The 26,553-nt window shown below is 42.6% G+C and overlaps 1 protein-coding gene across 2 annotated transcripts; it reads right to left on the bottom strand.

Moving 5' to 3' along the window:
* Positions 1–1,131: 1,131 nt before the first annotated feature.
* On the bottom strand, positions 1,132–26,525 carry RETREG3 (reticulophagy regulator family member 3). 2 transcript variants are annotated; one of them, XM_063300435.1, is made up of 9 exons: positions 26,089–26,522; positions 14,499–14,605; positions 12,465–12,495; positions 11,501–11,627; positions 10,872–10,956; positions 10,501–10,638; positions 10,093–10,175; positions 4,461–4,593; positions 1,132–3,826 (listed from the first exon to the last, which is right to left on the bottom strand). In XM_063300435.1, the coding sequence occupies exons 1-9, from the start codon at positions 26,358–26,360 to the stop codon at positions 3,375–3,377; spliced, it is 1,428 nt and encodes a 475-aa protein (XP_063156505.1). In that variant the 5' UTR covers positions 26,361–26,522; the 3' UTR covers positions 1,132–3,374. The 2 variants fall into 2 exon arrangements, with proteins under 2 accessions (XP_063156505.1, XP_063156506.1); XM_063300436.1 differs by lacking the exon at positions 10,501–10,638 and having other exon boundaries at positions 26,089–26,525.
* Between the last annotated feature and the right edge of the window lie 28 nt (positions 26,526–26,553).

The following is a 26,553-nucleotide window of genomic DNA, read 5'->3' on the forward strand; positions in this document are numbered from 1 at the left end:
GTAGTACATGGTAGAGTCTTTGGATACTCCTGAGCCTGCCACTTTCAGATTAACTCTGGAGAGCCCATCCTGCTCAAGATGTGATGCTCTGGGTTCCCTCAGTTCAGGGGGTGAAAGGAGCAGGGACCCAAAAGCAATGGTTTTCTGTTGCTGCCCCAACCCTGTGGAAGCTCACCATATCCTGGAGGAGGACATAAGCAGCTGAATAGAATTTGAAGAGCACTTGTGCTAGAAGGCAAGGATGCACTGCAACATAGTCCCTCTTGGACTTTCATACTTTTATAATGGTAGCTGAGGAAATATTACACTGAGGTCAAGTATGGGAGACAATAATTATATAATGTTCAGGGACAGTGGTATTGGTATTTGTTTGTCTGCTTGGAGTAAGACTCAAAGATGCCCTGGTTACCAGCAGGGTGAACAGGTCAGGCTTAATTGTTCCCAGGGTGGGGTGTGGAAAAGGATGACCAAATAAGGAAAGCTGCTGCTGGGTGGGGGAACTTGCCTGGACTTGCTACCAGAGGTTTCACTTTCTGTTTCTGTTCAGCCCAGCTCAGCAGCCTCTTTTTTGCTCAGAGCGTGTGTGCACACGTATGAGCTTGTAAATATGCTTCTTTATATTTAAGGACTTTGCCTATCCAGGGCTCTGGATAAGGAAACTGTTTATGTTCTATGCTTTGTTTAAATACACGTATTTTTGTGGAAATGCCTTGTGTCTTCTTTCTGATCTCTCAGGCCAAATGCCTTCCAGCACTCTGCACAAACGCCAACAAATGGATATTGCTGAAACAATGGGACAAAATAGAATACATTTAAAAAATCCTTTCACAAAGCAAATTTCCTCAAAACAGGTACATATAGAAACAGCCAGTGTACTGTAACAGTCGAAGTTCAAATCTACCCTCAGGCACTCTCCACATTCCAATAACTAGTATTTAAATAAAAAATAGCTTAGCATGATATGTGACTACAATCATCAGGGCCAAATTGTTAATGTGTATTTTGTGTATATGAGAAACTGCAAAAATAGCAGCTGAGCCAAGTTAACCATTGTATGACAATGTGGGCCAATAGCAAAAGTATTCAAAGAAATTTCTCATTGTTGGAACTAGAGGAATGAAACAAACAGGATTTTTCTCAAATTCTTTATTTTGCATCAGTTACAACAGAAAGAAACACTCAACAAAAAATTTAAAATATGTTTAACTACTGATACAATGGAGAAGGGGTGTCTGGTTGTCTTATTGCACTAAACTTTGTTCTAATCCACATCACATAAAATCTAATGAAGTAGTCAATTTTCCTTTTCAAAAACTATCAGCATTTTACTTTAAAAACTTCTCCAATGTGACAATTTACTCTAGAAATTCCACAATATTGGCTGATTTGTAAACACTAAAAAAGGCAGTTAAATACCATGATATTGCCACACAAATGCTACCCCAAACCAAGCTGTTTTAAATTTACAATGTACTACCTTCTCAGATAGTTTCTGCAAGAATGTGCTATTAGTCATATAGCATCAACATCACAGTACTATTGGCCAATAAAACAATAGGCAGTATTTTACGAAAGTCTTTAAATGCTGTATGTTGGAAAAAAATAGTAAACTTCTAAACTACTGAGCCTGCAAAAATGATGCATATTGACTTGGTACTACAGAAACATGAAGCAAGACCCTCTAACTGAATATGCAAATTGTTCAATTCAGAAGATGCACAAGTTGTCATAAGAAGTTCAAATAAAGTAATCTAAATTGTTTTAAAATATAAAAGCACAGCATTTATTCAAGTCTCTCTTTTGTTCAGAGAGTCACCAGGATGGCTTTGCATCAAGGATAATTACTTCAAAGGTACAATCTTCCAACAGTTTAGTATAGAAACCACAATAGTTTGGATATGGAGTTCTGTATAGGAAGATACAAAGCACCAGGATAATTAACTCACAAGCTCCTCACAGTTATGAACTGTTTAAAGAAGGTTTCAGTTTTTTGTAGGTCTGAAAAACTGTTTAAGATGAATGCAGCAGAAGAAAAATCCTTTGCAGGTTTTACTCAAACAAAGATGTCAGCAGTATTCTGAAAAGACCTGGTGCCATAGTATTAACAACTTCCAGATACTGTTAGTAGATGTTTGATTTCTGAGGACTTTATCTTCACAGTAATGCAAACAGTACAACCAATATATACCGTCAATTCTGTTATTAAGCCTGGTGAATTTGGTCTTCAAATAGTTTAAAATAGAGCATTCCTGCCATACCAAAATTACACATTCCTCCTTTCCCCTTGGTGCAATTTTGTTCCCATTTTGTATTCCTGGGGGATTTTCCCAAAAGAATTATCATTAAGCAGTGTATCCCACTTTTATGTTTTGAAAACTGCGTATAAAGCGTGGAACAGTTGTCTTTGGGATTCTGGCCTTGTTACCACCTTTCAGTGGAAATCAATTAGCTTCCTTAATAGCAGTATATATTTTTTTTCAGAAAGAAGAATCCATCTGAGAGCTAAACAGTTACAGATAACATGAATTAGCAGCATGTCAACAATAGTGGGACAGGTCAGAATGATAGGTTGCTTGCTAGATATCTATAAGTAATATAGATTCTATATTCCAATTTGGAAATCAATATACTCAGAGAGATTTGATGACTTCTAGAGTGAAACAGGTCAATTCTTTCATGGAACTGTGGTGGAGGGAAGGTATTCTTTCAATACAGAAATCTTCATTCAAAGGTTTATACAGGTGTGTGTGTGTCTGTGTATTATTGCCATTACTTTGTGTGAGAATAGCCCAACGAGAGTTCAAGGGTTTAAAAATTATGGATTTGGAATCATTACACACAAATACCTCCTAGTGGTAGAAGTAGATTCTAGTACCTCTGGGGTGTCAGGGGCTTATGTATATGTGTATGTGTGTGTATTTGTACACAGATGCAAACACATACACAGTATATATTTCTAGTAGTTCTGAAAATTTAAATCAGAAGGTGGGAAAAATAATCACCTGCATTGCTCAAGAACTTGGTTTGTGTCTTAAATACAAGACAATTTCTGATGCCTGACAAGATACAAATACAAGATGTGAGGCCTGTAACTGCGTCCCATTTAATAAAACAGAAATAGCAGGATTTTTTCATTTTGAACCAGGAGCGCAACACATGGCAAACTAGGAAGGTGTAGGTCATAGCAAATCCAACAGTCTAATTCTTCTGATTATGCCATAGCAGTCTTTTGTTCAAAAATGTATACCATTTTCCAAATTTGCCAAGCCAGATTAGACACAAAAACTGTAGGATACTATGTAATTCCTGCACTGGGCTCTTCTAACTCTGCTCCATGAGAAAAAGGAGCCAGAAAACAAAAGACCAACAATTTTTTATTGACCACGGGAATTGGAAGGATCCATCTGATTCAGCTCTGATTGATCCAACAGTTCAAAATCATCCCCTTCAGCGTCTGTATCCATCTCTGAGCTGGAGGTCCGAAGGAAGGCCTTGCCACTTCGCTGCTGTCTGTTGCTATGCACAGAACCTGACTGGGAAGTTCCTGACAAAGCCAGCTGGATCATTCCCCTGGTCACAAAGCCAGCTAAGTCATCTGTCAGATTGTGCGTTAATGACAGCTCACTTAGGAGGAACTCTGAAGTCACTGCTTCCTGGTTATGAGAAAGTTGGTTCTCTTCCTGGGCCTGGTTACGGGAGGCAAGACTCGGAATGCCAATGCTGGTGTCATCCTCATCATCTATGCCTGTCATCTCAGGGTTGATAGAAGGGAAATCTGGAAGATCTCGAGCAAAAGATTCCTCTGGATCACTGTGGCCATCAAAGTCTAAAGAGAAATTTGGTGCGCAGTTAAAATTCGTGTGTGTGTGTGTCTGTGTGTGAACAAATTTTCATGTCTTTTAAGTTGTATTCTCTTTTCCAGGCAACTGTGTTTTGGCTGCAAATATTGATACTATGAAAATGAGTTTTATGAAACCTAACTCACATCAGAACTGAGTTCCCTGCATGAGGAACAGAAAAATCAAGCACAGCTGAGCTATGCTATACAGTTAATATCAGAGGGACCAAATACTCATCTATCTGAGCTCTGGCAACCTTAGATGACAAATGGATCTTAAACTCATCCTGATGCAGATACCTTTTCCAGTCTTATCCCAGAAAGGTTTCAACAGAAGATACTGAACTCTGAAAGGTTCCTGTTCAATAAGTAAAAAAGCCATACTATTTAGCTGACCTCAGCACTCATCTTCCCATACCAGAGCTACTTCTCAACATCCAATGTAAGTGCAAACATTTTAGAGCAGATCTATCACACTTTCATACTGGACAGTAGCTAGCTGATTTTTTTTTTGCACTTTTTTCCCAATGGGCATCCAAAATGGTAAACAGATAAAATGATGATTTAAGTGATATTTACTGCTAAATGCATCTTGTCTTCTTTTTCAACGACTCTTACTTACCTTCAGAACCTTCTGTCAATGGCGTTTGGCCCCGGGATAAATTGAAAGTGCCATTCTCAGTATAAGATACTTCTGCATCAGAGTGCTCAGAGTCAGAGATAGTCAGCTCTTTGGCAACCGCTGCATCGTCCAACTGGGAAAAAAACAGGTGTGAATACTCTTGGCAAAGTATACAAATACACATCCAGTCTGTCATTCTTGCCATCTTTTTTCTTCCTTTTATTTGTTTTATTGAAATTTCTTTGTTTTGGATGTTGTGAACCACCCAGAGTAATTGGGAGTCGGGTGGCATAATAATAAAAATAATAATAATTCAGGTAGTCCTCAACTTAACAACCACAATTGGGACTGGAACTTCCATTGCTAAGTGAGGCGGTTGTTAAATGAGTCACATCCGATTTTACAACCATTTTTGCCGTGGTTGTTAAGCAAATCACTGCAGTCATTAAGCGAATCTGGCTTCCCCCACTGACTTTGCTTGTCGGAACATGACCCCAGAATGCTGCAACCATCGTCAGTGCCAGCCAGTTGCCAAGTACCTGAATTTTGATCATGTGACCGCAGGGACACTGCGACAGTCGTGTGAGGACCAGTTGCAAGTCACTTTTCCCAGCACCATCATAACTTCAAACAGTCGCTAAACAAATAGTTGTAAATTGAGGACGACCTGTAGTCCTCACTTAATGATGGTGATTGGGACCAGAATTTCCATAGTTAAGCCATGCGGTTGCAAAGCATGATGTCACATGACTGCACCATTTAACAATGGCAGTTCTGGCATTTCCCAGTTCTCATCATTAAGTGAATCACTATGGGTCGTTAAACAAGGACATCATGTGGTTGCCATTTGTGACCTTCTGCTGGCTTTCCCTTAACCTTGCTTGTAGGAAGCTGGCAAAGAAGGTCACAAATGGTAACCACGTGACGCTGCAATGTCATAATAGCAAGCCAGGCACTGAGTACTTGGATTGCAATCGTACAACAGTGGGAATGCTGCAACAACCATAAGTATGAGGACCAGTTGTAACTACCACTCATTCAGCACCATCATAAGTTCAAACAGTCGCTGAATGAGTGGTCGTTAAGTGAGGACCGCCTGTACAGAAAGAAGTCCCAATGCACACATTCAAAATCTACCAAAATCAAAGTGGTCAGCAGCTACCATAATTCTCTTTGGTCACATGAAGTTAGAAAACTGCTTATAACTGGAATCCAGTTAAGTTGATTCACTTAAAATTAATAATGGACCAAATATTTCTGATTCACTTAAAACCGAGAATGGGCAAGATATGGTCCCTCTTTGCAAATGGGGAGGATTTTCAATTGCTCTGAAGAGCAGTAATAATTTTAGTTACATTTCTAGAGTGGAGAGTTGGCTATGCTTATCTTAGTGAATTTTTAGAGGTGGCAGAAACATTTTGTTTTCCAGAAATATTTGGCTTTGTCCCAAAGAACACAGCTTTGCTTGTGGTGCTATAAATAGTTGTTAAATAAAGTGAAACCCTAAGCAACCATGTATAGCTGAGCAATGTAAACCCAGCCAAGCCCACCTTCAGCTATTTACCTTAATCATCTTTCATCTTAGGAGCTTTCATTTCACGTTTACCCCAATAAATGGGCAGTGTTGGGTGTGTTGCGGTACATGTGTATGTCACTGCTGCTTTGCAAGCTACACTGGTTAACAGCTTGCAGATGAAATTCAAGTGCTGTTTTTCACCTATAAAGCCCATTGTGATATAGGGTCTGGCTTCTTGAGGGACCTCCGGTCTCTGTATCTTTCTGCCCATCTGGTGAGGTCAGCTAGACAGGGCATGCTCCAGGTTCTATTGATTAAGCCACGTCATCTTGCGGAACCAAGGAAGCGTGGTGTCAGCCCCATCAGGTAGATGAGACCAGAAATAAACTCCACAGGAAGGCTAACACTACTTTTATTGAAATAAGCTATAGTAATAGAATCTTGCAAAGCTGATTGTGCTGTATGTCCTCCTCTTCTTATACCCATGTGAATTAGGGAGGTATCTGTTTGAGGTGCTTCTACACACTTTCTACTTGTTATAGACTTAACATTTATTTTATTTCTTGTCGCTTTGATAACAGATCTTGCCTATCTCCATCAAGGTTATCTTTCTTTCTCTCTCTCAGTTCCAGTAAAGCCACATTATCCAATTCTCTAATTCTCTTTCCAACTCTCTGCCTTGAAGCTCTTCTTACTTTCTAAAATTTCCACTCTATCATTAATTTGCTTTACCTCTCCAGATATTTGCTTTACAGAACTTCCCATCTTTTCAACATCTTCTCTCATCTCCTCTCTTAACTTTACAAATCTTTCATCCATTCTTTTTTCAAAAAACCCCAATTTATTTCCCAACTGTTCAAAAAGTTTCTGAAGAATAACTTGTATAATTATTTTTTCCGCAAGTTGCTCTAGCGAGCCCCTCCTGCCCTCTCTTGCCATTTTCCAGCCATTTTTAATCCAAAAGTGAAGATGTCTCAAGCTGGTGAAATAAAAAGACAAGCCCCTCCTCCCCACTCCCCACTTTTCATTTTAGTAGCTCTTGATAGCTTCAGCCACAACAGGCATCACATCTCCATGGCAACTAAACGTCACAGTCTGGTTCTTTCCCTTATCTTTCGTTCTGTAGATTCCACCAGTTAAATGCACTCTTTAAGAATAAACAACAAGCATTCCCATACTGGACTGGTCTCTTTAACTGGCTTAATGAAAATTTATACCAAAGCACTTTTGTCAAAAGTAAAAATGATAAAAATCAAAATAGGAAAATAGGAAAAAAAAGACTGTCCCCTTGTCCGTTTTAAAACTTTCTTTCTTCTTCTCTCAATTAAGCTTTTTGCAAAGAGTTCTTGAATCTTTAAATCAAAGATTGTTTTTTCATAATCTTGAAAGAAGGTTTAACTTGCCACAAGGAGTTTTATCTTTGCTGCGGAGGAAATCTCTCTTTATCTACAAATTAATTACTTCCCAAAGTGATTAAGAAATGGGGGAGGCAAAGCTTAATGTCTGTAACAGCTCCACCACAATTAGGAGTGTAGATGGAATCCGAGGACTCCTGGCAGCTCAACTCCCGAGCTGACTGCAAAAAGGTTTCCATTTCTGCAGTTTGCCCCTGAGGAACTGCAGGAGTGCATGTCGTTAATCTCATGATCTCCCTTTGATCCAGGGAGCTTGGCCTGCCAGAATCTGCCTTCCAGCTGGTGTTCTCAGCTGTGGTGTCTCTCCATGCCTCACAGAGTGTCAGCCTGTCATAATTCCCCCACTGGAAATTATCTAGAATGTATAAAGGTACTTTGAATCTTTGCTGCAAATGTGAACAACATGAAGGGACATTTTATCATGTTTGGTGGAAAAAACATGAAAAAAGCCCAAACAATTTGGACACAATTAAGTATACTCATACAGAAGACTTTAAAGACTAATGTACAATTGAAACCAGAGGCTTTTCTTTTGGGATTAATGGACAGACAGCTAAAAAAAGTCATAGAACTTTGTTTTTATACATGACAACTGCAGCGAGATTTTTATATACTCAAAACTGGAAAAGTTCGACATTACCCACAATGGAGGAATGGTTGGTGGAGATGATGGAACTTGCAGAGATGGCTAAATTGACATCTTTGATTAAAGAAAAAAACAATATCTACATTTATGACTGGAAACCCCTTATAGACTTTTTGAATGAAACAGAAAAAAAATGCACCTATGACTTGTGGTTTTGATGATTAGAAAAAAAAATGGATAATAGAAAAAAGTGAGTTTTTTTGTAATTATAGAGTAAAAGATAACTTTGTAATTTACTTATATTTGCTGCAAAGGCAATTGGAAGCTTCTTTCAATTTCTTTTTATCATTTCTTTCTGCACTTTCGTCTTTTTTCTTTTCTTCTTCCTTTTTCCCCCCCTTTATTCTGTATTAGTCTGCGTTAGTTTTTATGTTGTATTTAAACTTTTTAATAAAAAGTTACATTTCTTACTCTCTAAGAAGCCTTCTTGGTGATGGCTCCTGCCCTCTGGAATGGTATCTCCCTGGAGAGCCATATAGATCCCAACTGTTAAAAAGCTGGTTGCTCTCCCAGGCCCTGGGTTAAGATGGTGATTGAGCCCCCACCCCTTTTTTTGGTCTTTCTGTTCTATAGGATCAGTCTTCCAATCAGTTTTATTCCCTTTTCTTTGATATACTGTATGTTTTCTTTTTAATTATTTTTAATTATAAACCAGAGTCATTGTGGAGTTGGGCAGTCTCAAAACTGAAATATTAAATTAAATTAAATTAAATTAAATTAAATTGGACTAGAATCTATCTCATCAGCTGCATGAAGTATTATATTTAGTTAGCAGGTATAACATGGTCTTTTATCTGTGCATATTTGCTACCCAAAATATTATCTCAAATAATTTACTCTAAAATGCACCAAAACAGTGGGTAACGCATCATAAAATGATTTCTAAGTTTTTTTTTTTTCAGCATTACACCTAAACTCTCTCTTGGGCATAATTAAGTATTACTGCAAAAAAGTACAATAGTGTTTTGCTTGTGCTGCAAATATATTGTAAAGAGAGAGCCAGTCTGGTCTAGTGGTTAAGGCAATGGGCTAGAAAGCAGGAGACCGTGAGTTCTAGTCCCGCCTTAGGCATGAAAGCTGGCGGGGTGACCTTGGGCCAGTCGCTCTCTCTCAGCCCAACGCACCACACAGGGTTGTTGTTATGGGGAAAATAGGAGGGGGAAGGATTATTAGGTATGTTCACCGCCTTGAGTTATTTATAAAAAAAATAATAAAGGCGGGATAAAAATAAAAAAAATACTCTGAAGTATTAATCTACAAGTAGTGAATCTTGTTTTGTTTGTACTAATTCCAACACTGGTCAAGTTATCAAAGATAACATACTAAAGAAACAGTACTGGTGGCTAAAATACAATGGTTCCATTATGTTGATTTTTATGTGCATTTTCAGATAAAAGTTCTATTTTCTGACTTTCACAGAACTTTAAATAATTCTATTTCTCTCCCATGGTTCACTTGAAGAGTATAGAATATCAAAAATAATTATATTATTTAAAAATCCATTACTCACAATGAGATTTAAATATTATATACTAACAGTTGGGTTTATATACATTAATCATTGATACAATATGGTCAACAAGTCTTTAGTTACTTTTATTATATTAAGGGAATCAAACCACAGAATCCAGTTATGTGCAAGTTTTAAAAAAAATCTTGAAAGCAAGCAACAACTATAGTGGCCATTGCACACTTTGATTTTAGTTGATTTGGGGTATGTTTATTGAACCACTTTAATAAGTATGAAAGGTCACACATGTTTTGTCTGATTTCTTTGTATTCTGTTGAAATGTGGCCTATAGAATATAAGAACAAAACTACTGGCACTGGTGAAAATCTAACTACTCTATGGAGGAAGAGTGCATCTGAAACACAATTTTTACAAAGCAAATCCAATAGGATCATTAAAAAAATCACATCTGTAATAAAGAATCACTTATACTTTGTTCTTCAAATCTTGAAAACACAGGCTGAAATTCATACCTCTCCCCGTTGCACTCTTTCCCCAAATTCCAACAGTATGCTAATCTTTACAGAAGTTTGTGCTGCATTTACCTTAGGACAAAAAGCGGCAAGCTCTTCTTCACTGTCACTCTCATCAGCACCAGCAGGATGCTCCCTCTGCATGTGGTGACGTGCTACAATGAAATTAAAGTCCAGAATAGCCATTATAAGAAATTTGTCTACACAGAATTAAGCAGAAGAAAGAAGGACCAAAACAAGATTATTTATGGATAAGATTCTAAAATTTGAACATCTGCAAGAAATTGTCATTTCCACCCCAAAAAATGTGTTTAGGATAGGAAAAGATTTGTGAATACTCCATGAGTATATTGAACAATTTCATCCAAATCACAAAGATGCCAAGTCTTTCATGTTACCAACAAGAAGGCACAGTGGACAAAATGTAAAAAAAGAGAGTCTTGCACTCAGAGAACTGGCGAAAGTTACTATCAGACTCACACTGTCTCTCCCTGTGTTTGGACATCATATAGCCACGAACACTGAAGTCCAGCCGTTGCAGAGCTGGCTGTAGTTTGGTGTACAGATGTTGGCCCAGGTGGTGGTATACAGCAAGTGGCCACAATAAGAGAGAAAGCACTAGAGAAAGAGAGTGATTAGAAGACTACTATTCCATAAACACCTCCAAGAAGCATTTTGAAACAGGTGGATAAAACTTGAGGTTGCTATAATGAGCATTTTACATGCACCACAGCAAATTCAAACTGGGTTTGGTTAACTCACTTTTTAGCCCTACCATTTAAAATGTTTATGAATAGTTTCCCTTTTACAAGAAGGGTGTTCTAGTGTCCACTCCTCCCCTTGATACTCACTTGTAAGATAAGCAAGACAGACACCAGGAATGTACTGTCCCAGCACAGCCAAAAATGTAAGGACACCACAGGAGAGAAGGCAGAACTGCAAAAACAAAACAAAATCCTGAAATCAGTTTCTGTTAAACAAACTGGTTATGACTCAAGACAATTGTAGGTACATTTGGACTGCTGTCAACAAGCTGCTTTCTTGAGAAGTGCAATCAAACAAATTATGCATGGAGTCTTGTGTAACTGGGGTGGGAGCATGGCAGGAGTTGTATCGATTTCAGTTGCCTTCAAGTTATGGGCAGTGGTGGCAGAATCAGGAGAGTTCTAGAATGTTGACTGAAAGCTCCATCAAATGGAAAGGTGCTGCACTCTATTTCTATTCTTGTACCCCATTATTTTTCCAATTTCCCTTTTGTTATAAAAGTTCTGTACTTGTTTCTCAATCCCTCAATGCTTACTCCTGCAAGGAAATTCACCTGTATATAAATTATATGTACACAGAAGCAGGTGTATTATGCACTCTCCTCTTGTGCAGAAATATTCAAACATCTGCTTTTCCCAGGTTTTTGTTTTGGTGTGGCTTTCTCCCCACCCACAAAATTATCAGATGGTTGCTGCTACTTGGGATTGTTTTTCACCTTGCCAGGATTTTGCTTTTTGAAACTCAGCAGGCTCCTCATGAAGCTGTCTCCCGTGATCCATCCTTCTGCCAAATAGTGGCATAGTTCAGGCACACTCAGAAGTCGAGGGTGCACATAGCCCCAACTGGAGGAATAGAATATTATTATTTTTTACCTCATTAATCAAATGTCAAAACATTGATCACTGTTTTCAAATAGCTGCATTCTCATGAGTTCCCATTTCACTTACAGAGGTCATTAATATTTGTCATGTACATCTTACAGATGAAAGCTGAAGTATCCTGGTCAAATCCATAGCAAAAATGGAACTCAAATCCAGGCTCCTTACCATGCCATCTCCCTTTTCATTAAAATGCATAGGTGCTTAAACTGAAAAAAAAATCCTCTTTGTATTACAGTCTGTGACAGCACTGATAGATTTTAACAAATGGCACTTTTGCAAATAAATCCACAGAAGTTAATGAGACTTTTCTTAATTAATTTAAATTGGACATATGCCAAAGAATTCATCTTTGGAGACAGTTGGTTCTAGTTCAGACAAAATACCCTTATGCATTTGAAAAAAGGTAATTAATTTCCATTAAACGATCTTGACTATGTACTCAGAGCAATTAAAAAGCTGCAAAAAACCCAGACTTTTCAGATCTTCAGTTCTTCATTTCAAGAAAACTGGAAACTCTACATGCATGCTCATACAGATTTATAAGACTTTATATGGTTTACAATCCAATCCATCTGATATTTTACAGTGGAACTTACTCCTGAGCAAGCCCAGGACTGCAGTCTTAGATATATAAATGAGAAGAGGCAATGAATGATGATTTTTAGAAATAAGATGTCTGTCCTTAAATCAGTCTTTTAATGGCTTTTGCTGCTAATTAGAAACAAAAACCATTATAGCTATGTAAGCCATATACAGGCAACAAGAAATATACAATTAAGGTGACTTAAATTTTCATACCTTTCATTGTCTAGTTCATCAGGTCTTATTGCTAAAACATTAAAGATACAATCAGAATTAGTTGTGAGGATAATGCCTGGAAATATACTAAGCTAAATAATTAAAACATGCAGTTCACATGGCATTTTACTACTGACAGTCATGAATAGAAAACAGAATGGACATTGTGCTTTGTAAATTGTTTTAGAAACTCAGTTACAATCTGATCTCCCTCCCTCCCTCCCTCCAATAATTTGGAAAAATGCAAATTCTTTTACTAAATATCATTACATTGGACTGATATAGAACAGACCATACTGCATTACAGAAATGTAGCCAATTATCATTAGAAAAATTAGCTCTTCTTAGAGGTTTCAGTTAAGATCAAGACCCACCTGCTTATCTTTCAGTCAACACAGTACCAAGCTGACTGGGTATTCTGGTCTTTACCAGTTTACAATACTGGGAAGAAACTAAATAGGCCTTTTATAGTTGGAAATTATATGTCTGTCTGTCTGCTTTGAAGCATATTCTAGGCCTACAATAAATGTAAACAACTGTTGTAGGAAACGCTATCTAATCATCTGTTAGACTTGTATCCTTCTAAGGAAACCAGAGAAGCTGTTTATCCTTAGAAAAACCTTGTGACAGAGATTATGTTGAAAGTGTATGGGTTTATACAACACACTGACTAAACCATAATGCAATGTTTTGGCTTTGACTTAGCATATTCTGGTAATCTGGCTACTGTGGTTTCTAATCAATAGCTTATGAATGTTCAACTAATTATGGTTTATTCAATAAACAATGGTTAAAAAACCATGGGTTAGTATGATGTAAGAACCCAGGCAGGAGCCTCAACAAATTCTCTTATTGTGTTCCTTGGAGAGTAAGAATTTCAATCTTGATTTCCTAAATCCAGACTAACCTACATCTTTTTTCTCCAACTGGTTTCCTCCAGATGTATTATAATTCATAGCTAGCATGCTCTATCAGAGGTGTATAACTTTTTCTGGGTTGAAGGTTACACATGGCCTTTGAATGGCATGTTTGGGTTGCCATTTGATTTGATTAACAATGTTTATTTTAATTAAATCTAAATGTAAATCTGATGATTCTCCAGTCATGATCACAACATTCTTTTTCTTTTTGTCACACTAAAAATTTCAACTTTATAACAAGTTTTGGATCCAAGTTTTTTGGGGAAGTGTATATATAAAAGCCTCCTCTATATCATGTCACTTAGATTTTTTTAAAATTTACAGTTCCATAACAAAAAAAAAACATTTGATCCCAGGCTGGCCTACACTACGTATTTTCTTCAACTGTGAACACCCTATGGCAAACTATCTTCTATGTCCTGAGACATTTAAAAATTAATGCTATTACTTGTATCCAACATTAGTATATTTTTTGGATCAGAAACTATAACAACTCTCTACTAAAAGTTAATTTACTGTAGCTGTAAACGTTGTACTATTATTTTTCTCACTTTGACCTTGTTCTGTACAGATTAGACCAGGGGTCCCCAACCCCTGGGCCGTGGACCGGTACTGGTCCGTGGCCTGTTAGGAACCAGGCCGCACAGCAGGAGGTGAACGGTGGGTGAGCGAGCAAATTTATAGCCTGAGTATTTACAGCTGCTCCCCATCGCTCGCATTACTGCCTGAGCTCCGCCTCCTATCAGAGAAAGCAAGTCCATTGGGTGCTATCTCCAAATGGCGTGAAGAAAAAAGAATAAAAGGTTGGGAAAAAGAGGAATCATCCCGAAACCATCCCCCCCCCATCCATGGAAAAATTGTCTTCCAGGAAACCAGTCCCTGGTGCCAAAAAGGTTGGGAACCACTGGATTAGCCTACAATAATTTAAGTAATCCTCTCTTGAACACCTAACAGAGACATACATACATATTTTTTGGAATCAGAGAACCTTGAGGAATTCTAAGGTTGTCATTTACCTTCAATCAAAAACATAGTATCTTTGGTTATGCCCAATAATCATAGCATATGAGAAGCAATAAATGAGATGTAGCTATCAAAGGGAAAATGAACGTACCTTTTATTTCAGGCCAGATTCTATTCTTCCACTGATCTAAACATACTGTTAGTATTAGGGTGAATGCAACTAAGAATATCAGATGAAGAGATGTCAGGGCAAAAAACCTAAAGAAAAATAAATCCAGTGAGTGCAACATTGTGTTTTTTTTTGGGAACTATCATATAAAAAGAAGACGACAACTTATTTAGGCCACAAAACAAGTCAGGATAAATAATGCTGCATTATTACCAGTTCTAGATTGCCAGAGTGCAAAGGATATTGAACAGAAATTACCCAAACAGCTTAAAAATTTACCCTGTTCTTTCCATGGTTTTCACTAAATCAAAACTCCTAACAAAGGTTTAATCCAGTTTAAGAGCTTTGAATGTTATGACAGAAAACTCCAATTATTGCTATAATATCTCTTTAAGAATAAATTACACTTAAGAGTGCACATTTGCAAAATTGAGATGAGTGAGATGGCTGGTTTGCATTATTTTGTTCAGTATCTTTTTTGACTTGCTTAAGATATTTTTCATCCTGTGTTTTGGCTTCACAGAGAGCCTGATAATAATTTCAGATGAACCTGAAAACACATTTCACCTTTTAATGACTTTTATATGGTCTATAATGATTTTTTTTCTTTTGGTTTAACATGGATACATTCACTTTTGGCTTAAATAGATAAGCAGTATCTCCCATTGTCCAAGGGACCACTAATAAAGCCACACTTTATAAACCAAACTGAAATACAGGCATGCATTTCTGCATTTTCTGGTAAAGAAATAAAACTACTTGCAAAATGTGTACTCGAATTTTGCTACAATAGGCTCCGTTCTTAACTATGGGTCGTCCGTAAACCGGGCATTCTTAATCCCGGGACTACCTGTATATGAAGGGAAAAGGCACTATAAAAATTAGCATAAATAACAAATAATTAGGAAAACTAGTTGTAAAATGTATATACAGGGTGTACCAAAAGTCAGGCCCCATGGACAATTTTATATAAATTATATTAAATGTTTCAGTTGGTTGCCATTTTCATCTAAATAGTTCCTTACTCGTTTGATGCATGACCTCCTAAGTACAGGAACTTTTTTTGGGGGGGGGGGCATATTGTGATTGGCCTATGGGGCCTGACTTTTGATACACCCTGAATATTAGGCAGAATTGCATACAAAATAAATTATGAAAATGAGCATGAAAATACATATCAATATTATTGTGGCTTGAAACAAAACTATATACTAATGTAGAAATAACACAAGAATTTAACAGGAAAAATGAGATACTAAGAAAAATGAGAACTGAAAAGATTTACCTATATCTACACAGTCAGATCTTCTATGCTCATTACATTTATTTACTGTTCTTTTCTATATTCACTGGAATCCAGATTTAATTTAGAATGCAGATTTAACACAGTAATATTTTGTTTAATTTTTGGTTTCTCCTACCCTTTACAGAAATTGTAAGTACAATTAAGAAAAGTGAAAGACAGGATTTCATTGTGCAAGCAGTAGATCCCAGGAGACAATTTATTTTGAGAAATATATTTTCATATTATACTTCCTAGATAATCACTTTGGCTTTTCATCCTGCTAGTTAATTAGAAAACTTGCATTTGTAGAAGTTTGTAGCTTATTTATAATCATGACATCAGACTCAAACCAACTTCTCATTTGATAACTGTGAAGTCCTTGGTGCTCTCTGAGCCTTGTTGTTTTCTTGCAGATGTTTCATTGCCAGGCTAGGCAACATCTTCAGTGCGAAGAGGGAGTGGGCCTGGCTCTCTGTTTATATACTGTGGCTTGTCCAGCTTGTGTTGGTAGGGGTGTTGTTTTCTCCTTGGGAGTTCCTTGATTGGGCTGTTGTTTGCTGCCTGGTTGATTGACTGAGTTAACAGTTCCTTGATTAAGGTATAAGGTATATATAAGGTACATTATTATACCATGATGTACTGTTTGATTGTTCATCTGGTGTTAATCCTATAAAGAGACAATAGAAAAGCCAAAAGACCAGAACACCTCCTCGCCAGCAATCAACACCCAGATATACAAAGATTAACACTAGGATTAACACCAGATAAACAATCAAACAGTACATTTTACCTTAATCAAGGAACTATTAACTCAGTCAATCAACTAAGCAGCAAACAACAGCCCAATCAAGGAACTCCCAAGGAGAGAATAACACCTCCACCAACACAAGCTGGACACAAACTACAGTATTGTCATGAGCACCGTTGAGCTGAATGCATCAGCACAACAGCACACATAACAATACCATGGAAACAAGAGCAAGGGATTAAAAGATAAGCAAAGCGACGCACAACAACAGACACAGACCCTGAGGAGAAGGGAACGACCCCGGCCGGAAAAACCAGTCAAGAGAACACAAAGGGGGAAGAAAGAGCGACAAAGACAGGGCGGATCACGAGGCACACCTGAAGCTGTCAGCAGGAACGCAAAGGATATCGCCCAGCTGAAAGCAATCACCGGCCGGAGGAAGAAAACGATTATGAGAGAAGCCCGGGGCACCAGCAGGGGCCCCACGACCCCTCACCTACCGGCAACGAAGCATACAGGACTTGGAGGGATGACACAACCCAAGGTGGGGGGGCGCTGACCGGCACGGGCTATTTAAACCCCGTACCGGCGCGCTCCCTTCACTCTCAGCTTTTTCTAGCTATGCACTATGCTGAAATAAACCAGAACCTGATCTTCCCTGAATTAGTGTCTGTGTTTTACTCAGTAGTAGGCAGCACATGACATAAAGCTGAGAGTCATAAACTCAGCCTCGCCAAGCCCCACCGGACAACAACGAGCCGCGGGAGGAACAGACGGCGAGAAGAACACGAGCGGAGAGCGATGGAGCTGACGCGTCGCAGCCAGGACGGGCGAGCCGCACGGCGAGAGGCGGAGGAGAACCGACAGAGGCCAGAGGCAACGCGGACCCCAGGAGCCACGGACACCCTCCCGACCCATCCTGAGCCTCAGCCCCACCCCCGGAGGGAGGCGGAGGTGACCCGACCACGGGAGGGAGCAACATACCTCCCGAGACCCGCGGAGACCTCCCCGCCCCACATCGCACCCCAGCCACAGGCGTGGAGCTTCAGCCCAACTGCAAGAAACGCGGTGGAGGATGGAGGGATGAACTAGCCGATTCGCTCCCAAGTCGAGGGAGCTGACCAGCGGATGGAAACGCCTGACCCCCACCAGTGGCCCAACTACGCGGAGATGCCGACCGGTCCGATCACAGCTGCGGCGCGGACCTTGGACCGAGAAACGCAAGCCAGACTCACGGCCATGGAAGCCCAACTAAGGGACCTCGGGACCATGCTGCAGTCGCTGATGTCCTCCATGCCTCACATGAACATACCCGTGCAGGTACACACCCCTATTCAAACCCCGAGCGGGTCTTGGCACCCCCATAGGCCAAATGCTAACAGGCAAGCTTCCCCGGCGGAAGAAGCCATGGGACGGGACGCGAGGAGAGGGGATCAACCGAACACCAGGGCCCCAAAGGACTTCCCCATTTTCTTTGACGGGAACCCCGCGAAGCTGTCGTTTTTCGTCACGAACGCCAGGGAGTTCATGGGGCGGCACGGACACTCCTTTGACTCCGAAGCGGACAAAATCGCAGCCGTGGCGATCAAGTTGCAAGACAGGGCGGTGGACTGGTACGTCCAAATGTACAAGTCTAATTCTCCAGCCCTCTCTGACTTCCACGCCTTCATCACTGAGATGAAGCACTATTTTGAGGACCCGCTAGCCAAGGAGAGGGTTAAAAGTGCGCTTCAAGCCCTCAAACAGGGCGCACAAACTGTCGCGGACTACGCCCTCAAATTTAAAGCCCTCGCAGGGAAGATTAATGACTGGTCAGAGACTACCCTGATAGAGATGTTCAAAAGGGGCCTCAGCCGCGAGGTACTCCAATGGGCACTCTACCGGGATGACCCGGAGACACTGCAAGGCTGGATCTACCTAGCGGGGAGAGCGGAACACGCTCATCGCACGTTCTTAATGACGACGGCAGAGGACAAAACAAGCACCAGCCCAAAGATACCCGCGCCACACTTGGGGCCGGCCGGTCCCACGTACCAAAAGAAGATGTTTGCTTGCGGACCCTGCGCGAAGTGCGGGAAAATGGGGCACAAAGCGGCAGACTGCTTCTCCAACAGAACACTAACTAGCGCTCCCAAACCCGCACCGAAAACGACGTTCAAACCAACTAACCCACCGCCGCCCCCCCACCGCCGGATGACCGGAGCCACAGCGACACCGGATGAAAACTTGGACGCTTACTTGGCGGAGGAGGATGCCGAAGTCCCAGACCGGCTGGCGGGAAACGCTCCCCGCCTGCCTTAAAACGCGCCGCGAGGCAGGCGGTGGGACAGGGGCGCAAAACACATAGACAGAGCGACGAAAGCTCCGTAATAATGGGGACAATCAGGCTTTCCGTCGGCAACAGAGCCACCACGGCTGCGGCGCTAGTGGACTCGGGGTGCTCCAAGAACCTGATCCACCCCAACATCGTCGCCAAGCTCGACCTGCCTTGCCTCCCCCTCCCCACACCGCTGGCTTTCCACCAACTGGACGGCTCAACAGCGGGAGGGAAACCAGCCACGACGCAGACCGAGCCTGTCACCGTGCAAATGGGCACCCACACCGAGCGAACATCTTTTGTGGTAACCCACATAGGGCGACCCATCATAGTACTAGGAATACCGTGGCTCGTGACCAACAACCCGTGGATTAACTGGAAGACCCGCACCTTCCAATTCGACGACGGCGCGTACCGGGTGCCAGTTCCGGCAGGCAGGATCAACCCCACAGTGGGATGGGCAGAGGCAGCAGCCCAGGACAACACAGCAACCCCAGAAGACCTACCTGAACAATACGCTGATTTCTCAGAGGTCTTCGGGGAAGAGGAGGCGGACCAACTACCCCCCCACCGCAAGATGGACTGTAGAATTGAGCTGCTTCCCGATGTCCCCTTACCCAGGCCGAAGATTTACTCGATGACCCCGAAGGAGATGACAACCCTCCGGGAGTTCATCGATAAAAACCTGGCTAGGGGTTTCATAGAGCCAGCATGCTCACCAGTCGGAGCGCCCATCCTATTCCAAGAGAAAAAAGACGGCACCTTACGGCTCTGCACCGACTACCGGGGCCTCAATGCAGCGCCCCTATCCAATAAATACCCCCTACCCCTCGTGAAAGACATGCTCGCCCACCTGTCCACGGGAAGAGTATTCTCCAAACTGGACCTCCACGAGGCTTATTACAGGATCCAAATCAGGGAGGGGGACGAATGGAAAACAGCGTTCAACTGCCCCCTAGGCGCCTTTCAGTACAAGGTGCTGCCATTCGGACTAGCGGGGGCCCCGGGAGTGTTCATGCAGCTCATCAATGAGGTACTGCATGAACACCTGTTCGAAGGGGTACTAGTTTACATAGATGACGTCCTCATCTACACCCAGACGCACGAAGAACACGTAACCCTAGTCAGGCAAGTCCTCGAAAAGCTAAGAAGAGCGAAGCTCTATGCCAAACCATCTAAGTGCGAATTCCATAAAGCACGCCTAGACTACCTGGGGTACCGAATCTCCGGTGAAGGCATAGAAATGGACCCCGCAAAAGTCGAGGCGGTGGTGAATTGGGAACGCCCACGTAACAGGCGCCAACTTCAAAGCTTCCTCGGCTTTGTGAACTTCTACAGGTCATTCGCACGGGGGTTCGCGGAGATAGCCCTCCCCCTAACAGACCTCCTCAAAACTAAAGGAGTTCGGGACACACGGCGAGCCAAGAACCCAGGGACAGTACTAAATTGGACTCCCGCGTGTCAGACAGCGTTCAACAGACTGAAAGCGCTGTTCACAACGGAGCCAATCCTCGCACATTCGGACCCAGAACAGCCGTTCATGGTCCAAGCCGACGCCTCAGACTTCTCCCTGGGGGCCATACTGCTCCAAAAGGACCCTGCAGGAATCCTGAAACCATGCGCCTACCTGTCGAGGAAATTCTCGGAGACGGAAAAGCGCTGGCACGTATGGAAGAAGGAGGCGTTCGCGGTAAAATCGACGCTAGAAACATGGAGGCATCTACTGGAAGGAGCCACCCAACCATTCGAGGTCTGGACAGACCACCGGAACCTCGAGGCCCTCCGGACGCCCAGACGCCTCAGCCCGAAACAGGTCAGATGGGCCCAATTCTTCAGCCGCTTTAACTTTCAACTGAAGTTCATACCGGGCAAAAAGAACTTCCTGGCTGACGCCCTCTCCCGACTGCCCCAAGACGAAGAGCCCGTCCCAGATATGATTGGGACGGTCCTATCCGCCTCCCAGCTGGGAATGGCAGTGACCACCCGAAGCAGCGCTTAGAAACAGCTCAACCCCACGTCTCAACCGACGGCAAGCCAACCAGCGACCAGACGGTGCCACCCGCGACTGCCAGGAGGAATACGCGCGGACCTCACCGCCGCCCTCAAAACCGACCCCTGGCTACTAGCAAACCCCGACAAGGTGACAATGGAACAGGACTTAGCATGGGGGGAAGGCAGAATATATGTCCCGGACTCGCAGCGCCAGGCAATCCTGCGCAGATCACAAGACAGCAAACAAGCGGGACACTTTGGGTTTCTAAAGACCCTGCACCTAACACAACGACAATTCTGGTGGCCCGCATTGAGACGGGACGTTAAGGCCTACGTAGCATCCTGCCCAATATGCGTTATGGCCAAACGGGCACCGGGTAAGCCCCCGGGACTACTACAAACGGTGGCGGAGCCCTCCCGACCATGGGAGAAAATCTCCATGGATTTTATAGTAGATCTACCACCCAGCCAGAAGAAAACAACCATTTGGGTGGTGAAAGACTACTTTTCTAAACAAGCACACTTCATCCCCTGCTCATCAGTCCCGTCCGCCCAGCAGCTGGCTAAACTTTTCCTCGTACACGTGTACAGGTTACACGGATGTCCCGTACGCGTGGTGACCGACAGGGGCACACAATTCACCTCGAAATTCTGGCGGGCTTTTCTAAAACTGATTGGGACCCAACAAGCCCTATCCACAGCCTGGCATCCCCAGACGGATGGAGCCACAGAGATCCTCAATGCCACACTAGAACAATTCCTATGCTCATATACCAATTACCACCAAGACGACTGGGTCGACTTGCTTCCATTTGCAGAAGTCGCATACAATAACGCCATTCACACGAGTACAGGGAAAACCCCGTTCGAAGTAGTCTCCGGGCGCGAGTTCGTACCCATACCGGAGCTACCGCAACCCCCGGGACCCCAAGTGGGTGCTAGTGACTGGGGACGGAAGATAGCGGAATCATGGCCAATAATCACGGCAGCGCTGAAGGAAGCACAGTCCTCCTACAAAGAACAGGCCGACAAGCACTGGCGCCAGCAACCGACATTCCAGGCAGGGGATATGGTCTACCTATCCACCAAATTAATGAAATCACCTCAACCCTCGAAGAAACTGGGGCCTAAGTATATCAGGCCGCTTCGAGTAACACAGATAGTGAACCTGGTGGCAGTACGCCTGGACCTGCTGCACAATCTAAGGAGACCGCACCCGGTATTCCACAGCAGCCTCCTGAAACCAGCAACCACCTCCCGATGGCACCCAAGCACGCCTCTGCCCTCCCCAGTGATGATCGACGGCCAAAAACATTTCGACGTAAAAGAAATACTCGATTCCCGCCGTCAACGGGGCACACTATACTATTTAGTGAAATGGAAACACTTCCCCCACCCAGAATGGGTGGCGGCTCAACACGTTAAGGCACCGGACCTGACCCGAGCATTCCACACGACGTACCCCGACAAACCAAAGGGGTGCCCAGCTGAACCGGCCCCTAGGACACACTACCCCCCTCGGGCCTCCCCCCCCGCGTTGCCCCCAGGGGAAGGGACCCCCCAAGCCTGTGACTTGAGTAGACCTCCCCCCACCTGAGACTCACCCTCCCCCCACCCTCTCCGGGCCCATTGGGGAGGGAAGATTGGTCATAGGTGCATCGCCAGAGGGCATATGGCCAGGATGCACACATGACAACACGACGAACATCAAACAAAACAATCAACAAAACAAAAAGATAAGGATCCTACCTGGAGTTGAAACAGCACCCAACCAGCCACGCCTCCTCTCACGACGAACTGAGCAAGAACGAGCAGGGTGTGGTCGAGGCATGCGCATTCGCAGGGTGTGGTCAAGGCATGCGCACTCGGAACACACCCAAAAGATGGAAACGAGGTAGAGGGCGGAGCAAGGGGAGGGGTGAAAGCACTCCAGCGAGAAATACAAAAAAAAAAAAAAATTTTGACAGCTCTCCCGGAAAAACTGGAATGCCGGGGGGGGGGGCTATCATTCGAAAGGGGGGCAGTATGTCATGAGCACTGTTGAGCTGAATGCATCAGCACAACAGCACACATAACAATACCACGGAAACAAGAGCAAGGGATTAAAAGATAAGCAAAGCGACGCACAACAACAGACACAGACCCCGAGGAGAAGGGAACGACCCCGGCCGGAAAAACCAGTCAAGAGAACACAAAGGGGGAAGAAAGAGCGACAAAGACAGAGCAGATCACGAGGCACACCTGAAGCTGTCAGCAGGAACGCAAAGGATATCGCCCAGCTGACAGCAATCACCGGCCGGAGGAAGAAAACGATTATGAGAGAAGCCCGGGGCACCAGCAGGGGCCCCGTGACCCCTCACCTACCGGCAACGAAGCACACAGGACTTGGGGGAATGACACAACCCAAGGTGGGGGGGGCGCTGACCGGCGCGGGCTATTTAAACCCCGTACCGGCGCGCTCCCTTCACTCTCAGCTTTTTCTAGCTATGCACTATGCTGAAATAAACCAGAACCTGATCTTCCCTGAATTAGTGTCTGTGTTTTACTCAGTAGTAGGCAGCGCATGACAAGTATATAAACAGAGAGCAAGGCCCACTCCCTTTTCACACTGAAGATGTTCTCATTTGATCTCAGGAACCTGGACTGCAACACCAATTTACACACAGCCATCTACACAGCAGCATTTAAGAGGCAAAGGTCAAGGAGAATACTTAGTACTTCAGTATCAACAGCTTGTAGGAAAGGTAGAGAAAAAGAGTTTCTGTATGTTTATAAAATACAGATTCTAGCCCACTCTTTGATCAATATACTGTACTTTACCACCATATTCAAAGAGTCATAGAGTAGGAAGGGGGCATTTGCACCTCTGAGTGCAACCCCCTGCTTAGTACAGGAATATAATTGATGAGAAACCATCAATGAGTAATCTTTGAGTATGATTTTACAGTGAACTATGTATCCACTTGTCATTCTATCTAGCCACACTTAATTTGCTTGCTAATTGGGATGTCATGGGGTGCTTTGTCAATTGCTTTGCCAAAGCCAAAATGTACATTACGTCTACAATTTAAGGAATTTACTTAATTAAAAAAATAGATAAGATTAGTCTGGCAAAGCATCAACCATGCTGATTTATGGTAATTACTGAAAAGGTTTCAAAATGTTTTCAGATAAATCTCTTTATGATCTGTTTTAAAATCGGTTTTTGAGGTAAAACTGACAGGTCTGTAATTTGCTGGACTTTACAATATATAATATATGTGTTAAAACTCATTATAAAGTAATGGGTATCCAGACTCTTATCAGTGGTTTCTATACTTTTAAGTCAGTGGTTGCATACTATTCTTTTATAGCCAAAACTTTGCAGTGGATAAACGATGTCTTTTTCTTTCTTTCTAATTTCTTCTTCTATGTTTCTGTAGTTTTAAAATTTTTTTGTAATATCTTCTTTTAATAAAAATTATTTTAAAAAATTAAAGTAAGAGTACTTAGAGTTATCAATTGTTATTATACATTATGAAAGATTATTATATCAATGTATAAGGATGATTACATAATAAAAAAAAATTACCAGAAGCACTTTCTCATTATTGGAATCAGTATTACTGACAATAGATTTTGAAGCATCATTTTAAAGCTAAATCTAAACTGAGCATTATTATTAAGTCTGTAAGAGGCAGTACCACCTAACAGTGGCCATCAAATGACACATCAGCACATGTTTTATGAAAAAAAATGAAGATATCCTTGTTCCTCAGTGAATAGGAGGTATATCTTCAATTACTACCCAAATATAATTAGTATTGTTGTAATTGAACTGCATCCACTTATTGCAACAACTTGAACTACCAAGCCACAGCCATACTCATAATGATTTAACCAAAACAAAAAAAATCACACAAAGACCTCAGATTCCCATCTGTAACAATGGCAATTTGTCTTCTATCTTACTTGTAGAATAAACATGCTTCTCAATAAATACAGAAAATAACACAATGTCACAATTAAAATACAATCCACTGACACATTTTTAGAAAAGTAATCTTTCTGCTGCACAGTGACAAGATCAAACATCAAAAGCTTCTTAAAGCCCTCAGCCTCAACCACATGATAAATACTCTGCTATTTGGAGCAAGAGCTTTCCTGACCTCATCCTCTAATCCATTTATATCAGCTGATATTTTTGTTTCAGAGCTCAATTGTTCAGGAGGTAAAAGCTGCAGCTCATTTGAGGGCAGCAGGTGGGTTGAAGTAGAACATATGACTTTCTAGGAAGTGGGAAACAGGCCAGCAAGCTGACTCCTCTAGAACAATTCAACCCAAAGAACAGGCAGTGACAGCATAGAATCAGATCTGCCTGGGCAAGTACCTGGCTTTGTCATGGATGGTGATGAGAATCAGCCTAAGAAACTGAAGGAGAATCTATTAAAAATATCTGAACTTCAAAGGAGACTGCTAAAAAGAATTGAAAACCCCTGCATCACCCTAGGTTACTGACCTTGGTGCACTGGGAACCTCATGACAACCACTTCCTAAAACAGCATTCTAACAGCTCCATTTAGTCCATGTAGAATTCCTAATTTAGGTTTAGCCAACACTCCCTTCATCTTGTACACATTTTCAGAAAACAACAAAACTTGACAAACTCAGTATGGTTGTACTTGCCTAGCAGGCCATCTAACTATGCAATGGCTTTACAGGCTTCTCTTGGTAAGAGTGCACTAAAACAGTGAAATAGCTTTGATTCACTTCAGACACGCATTCCCAGCCCCCACCTCCCAGATCTCCAAATAACAGGCATAAACAAGATAGCAAGAGCATTTTACACAATCAAGACAAGTGTTTCTGGGGCGGTTATTTTCCTCTTCCCTTTCAATCAGATACAACAATGGAAATCAGAGTGGATTTCCAATGGAAATCTTTAGCACTCCTAATTGTGTGGGGACCTTGAATCTGAGCTGTTGTGAACAATAGAACCCGTGTGCATGAAATCCAACGTCCTCTCTACAGCATCAACATTGCTTGGCCTGCTTTTCTAGAACGGAGAAGAATCGCCATTATCTTTCTTCCACATTTCCCATTTCTTCCACTGCTACGAAGTCCAGCGCGATATATATATTCCACCCCGGCAAACCCTTATCCAGAGACCTTCACCCTGTTCTTCCCCTTCCTCCACGTCCAGAGATCCCTTCATCTCCGCCCCCGAACCCTTCTTTGTAAGGCTTCGCACCCGAAAACTGCATGCGCGCCAATCCAGCCAAGAGCGCTCCTTGCCGGCCTCTCCCAGGTGAGCGTGGCCTGCAGAGCTGTCAGCGCCGGTTCGTAAGGCCCGAGGTGGCTCCTCAGGAAGGCGCTCAAAAAGCGCACACGCCGCTCCCGTTCCGAGGACGGGGCCTGAGCATCACTACGGAGGCCTCCGCCGCTGCTGTGGTTAGTGCTGGTACAACTGCCGACAGCCCATCCTGCTACTTCCCCTGCTGCCATTCTTCCTTCGCCCAGCATCACCGGGAGTCCGGTGGAATAAAGGGTAGGATCACCATTCTTCGTTACCAACGGTCGCTGCCGCCACCGCAGTAACTCGAACGCGGCCGCTACCCCACTACTTTACGCGCACTCCCATGGCCGCCCCCGTGCCGGCTGAATCCACAGGAAGTGACAGTATTGGAGGCGCCATCTTGTTGTACGGAGAACTTGA

This window comes from Candoia aspera, chromosome 4, assembly GCF_035149785.1.
Source record: "Candoia aspera isolate rCanAsp1 chromosome 4, rCanAsp1.hap2, whole genome shotgun sequence".
Taxonomy (NCBI): Eukaryota; Metazoa; Chordata; class Lepidosauria; order Squamata; family Boidae; genus Candoia; species Candoia aspera.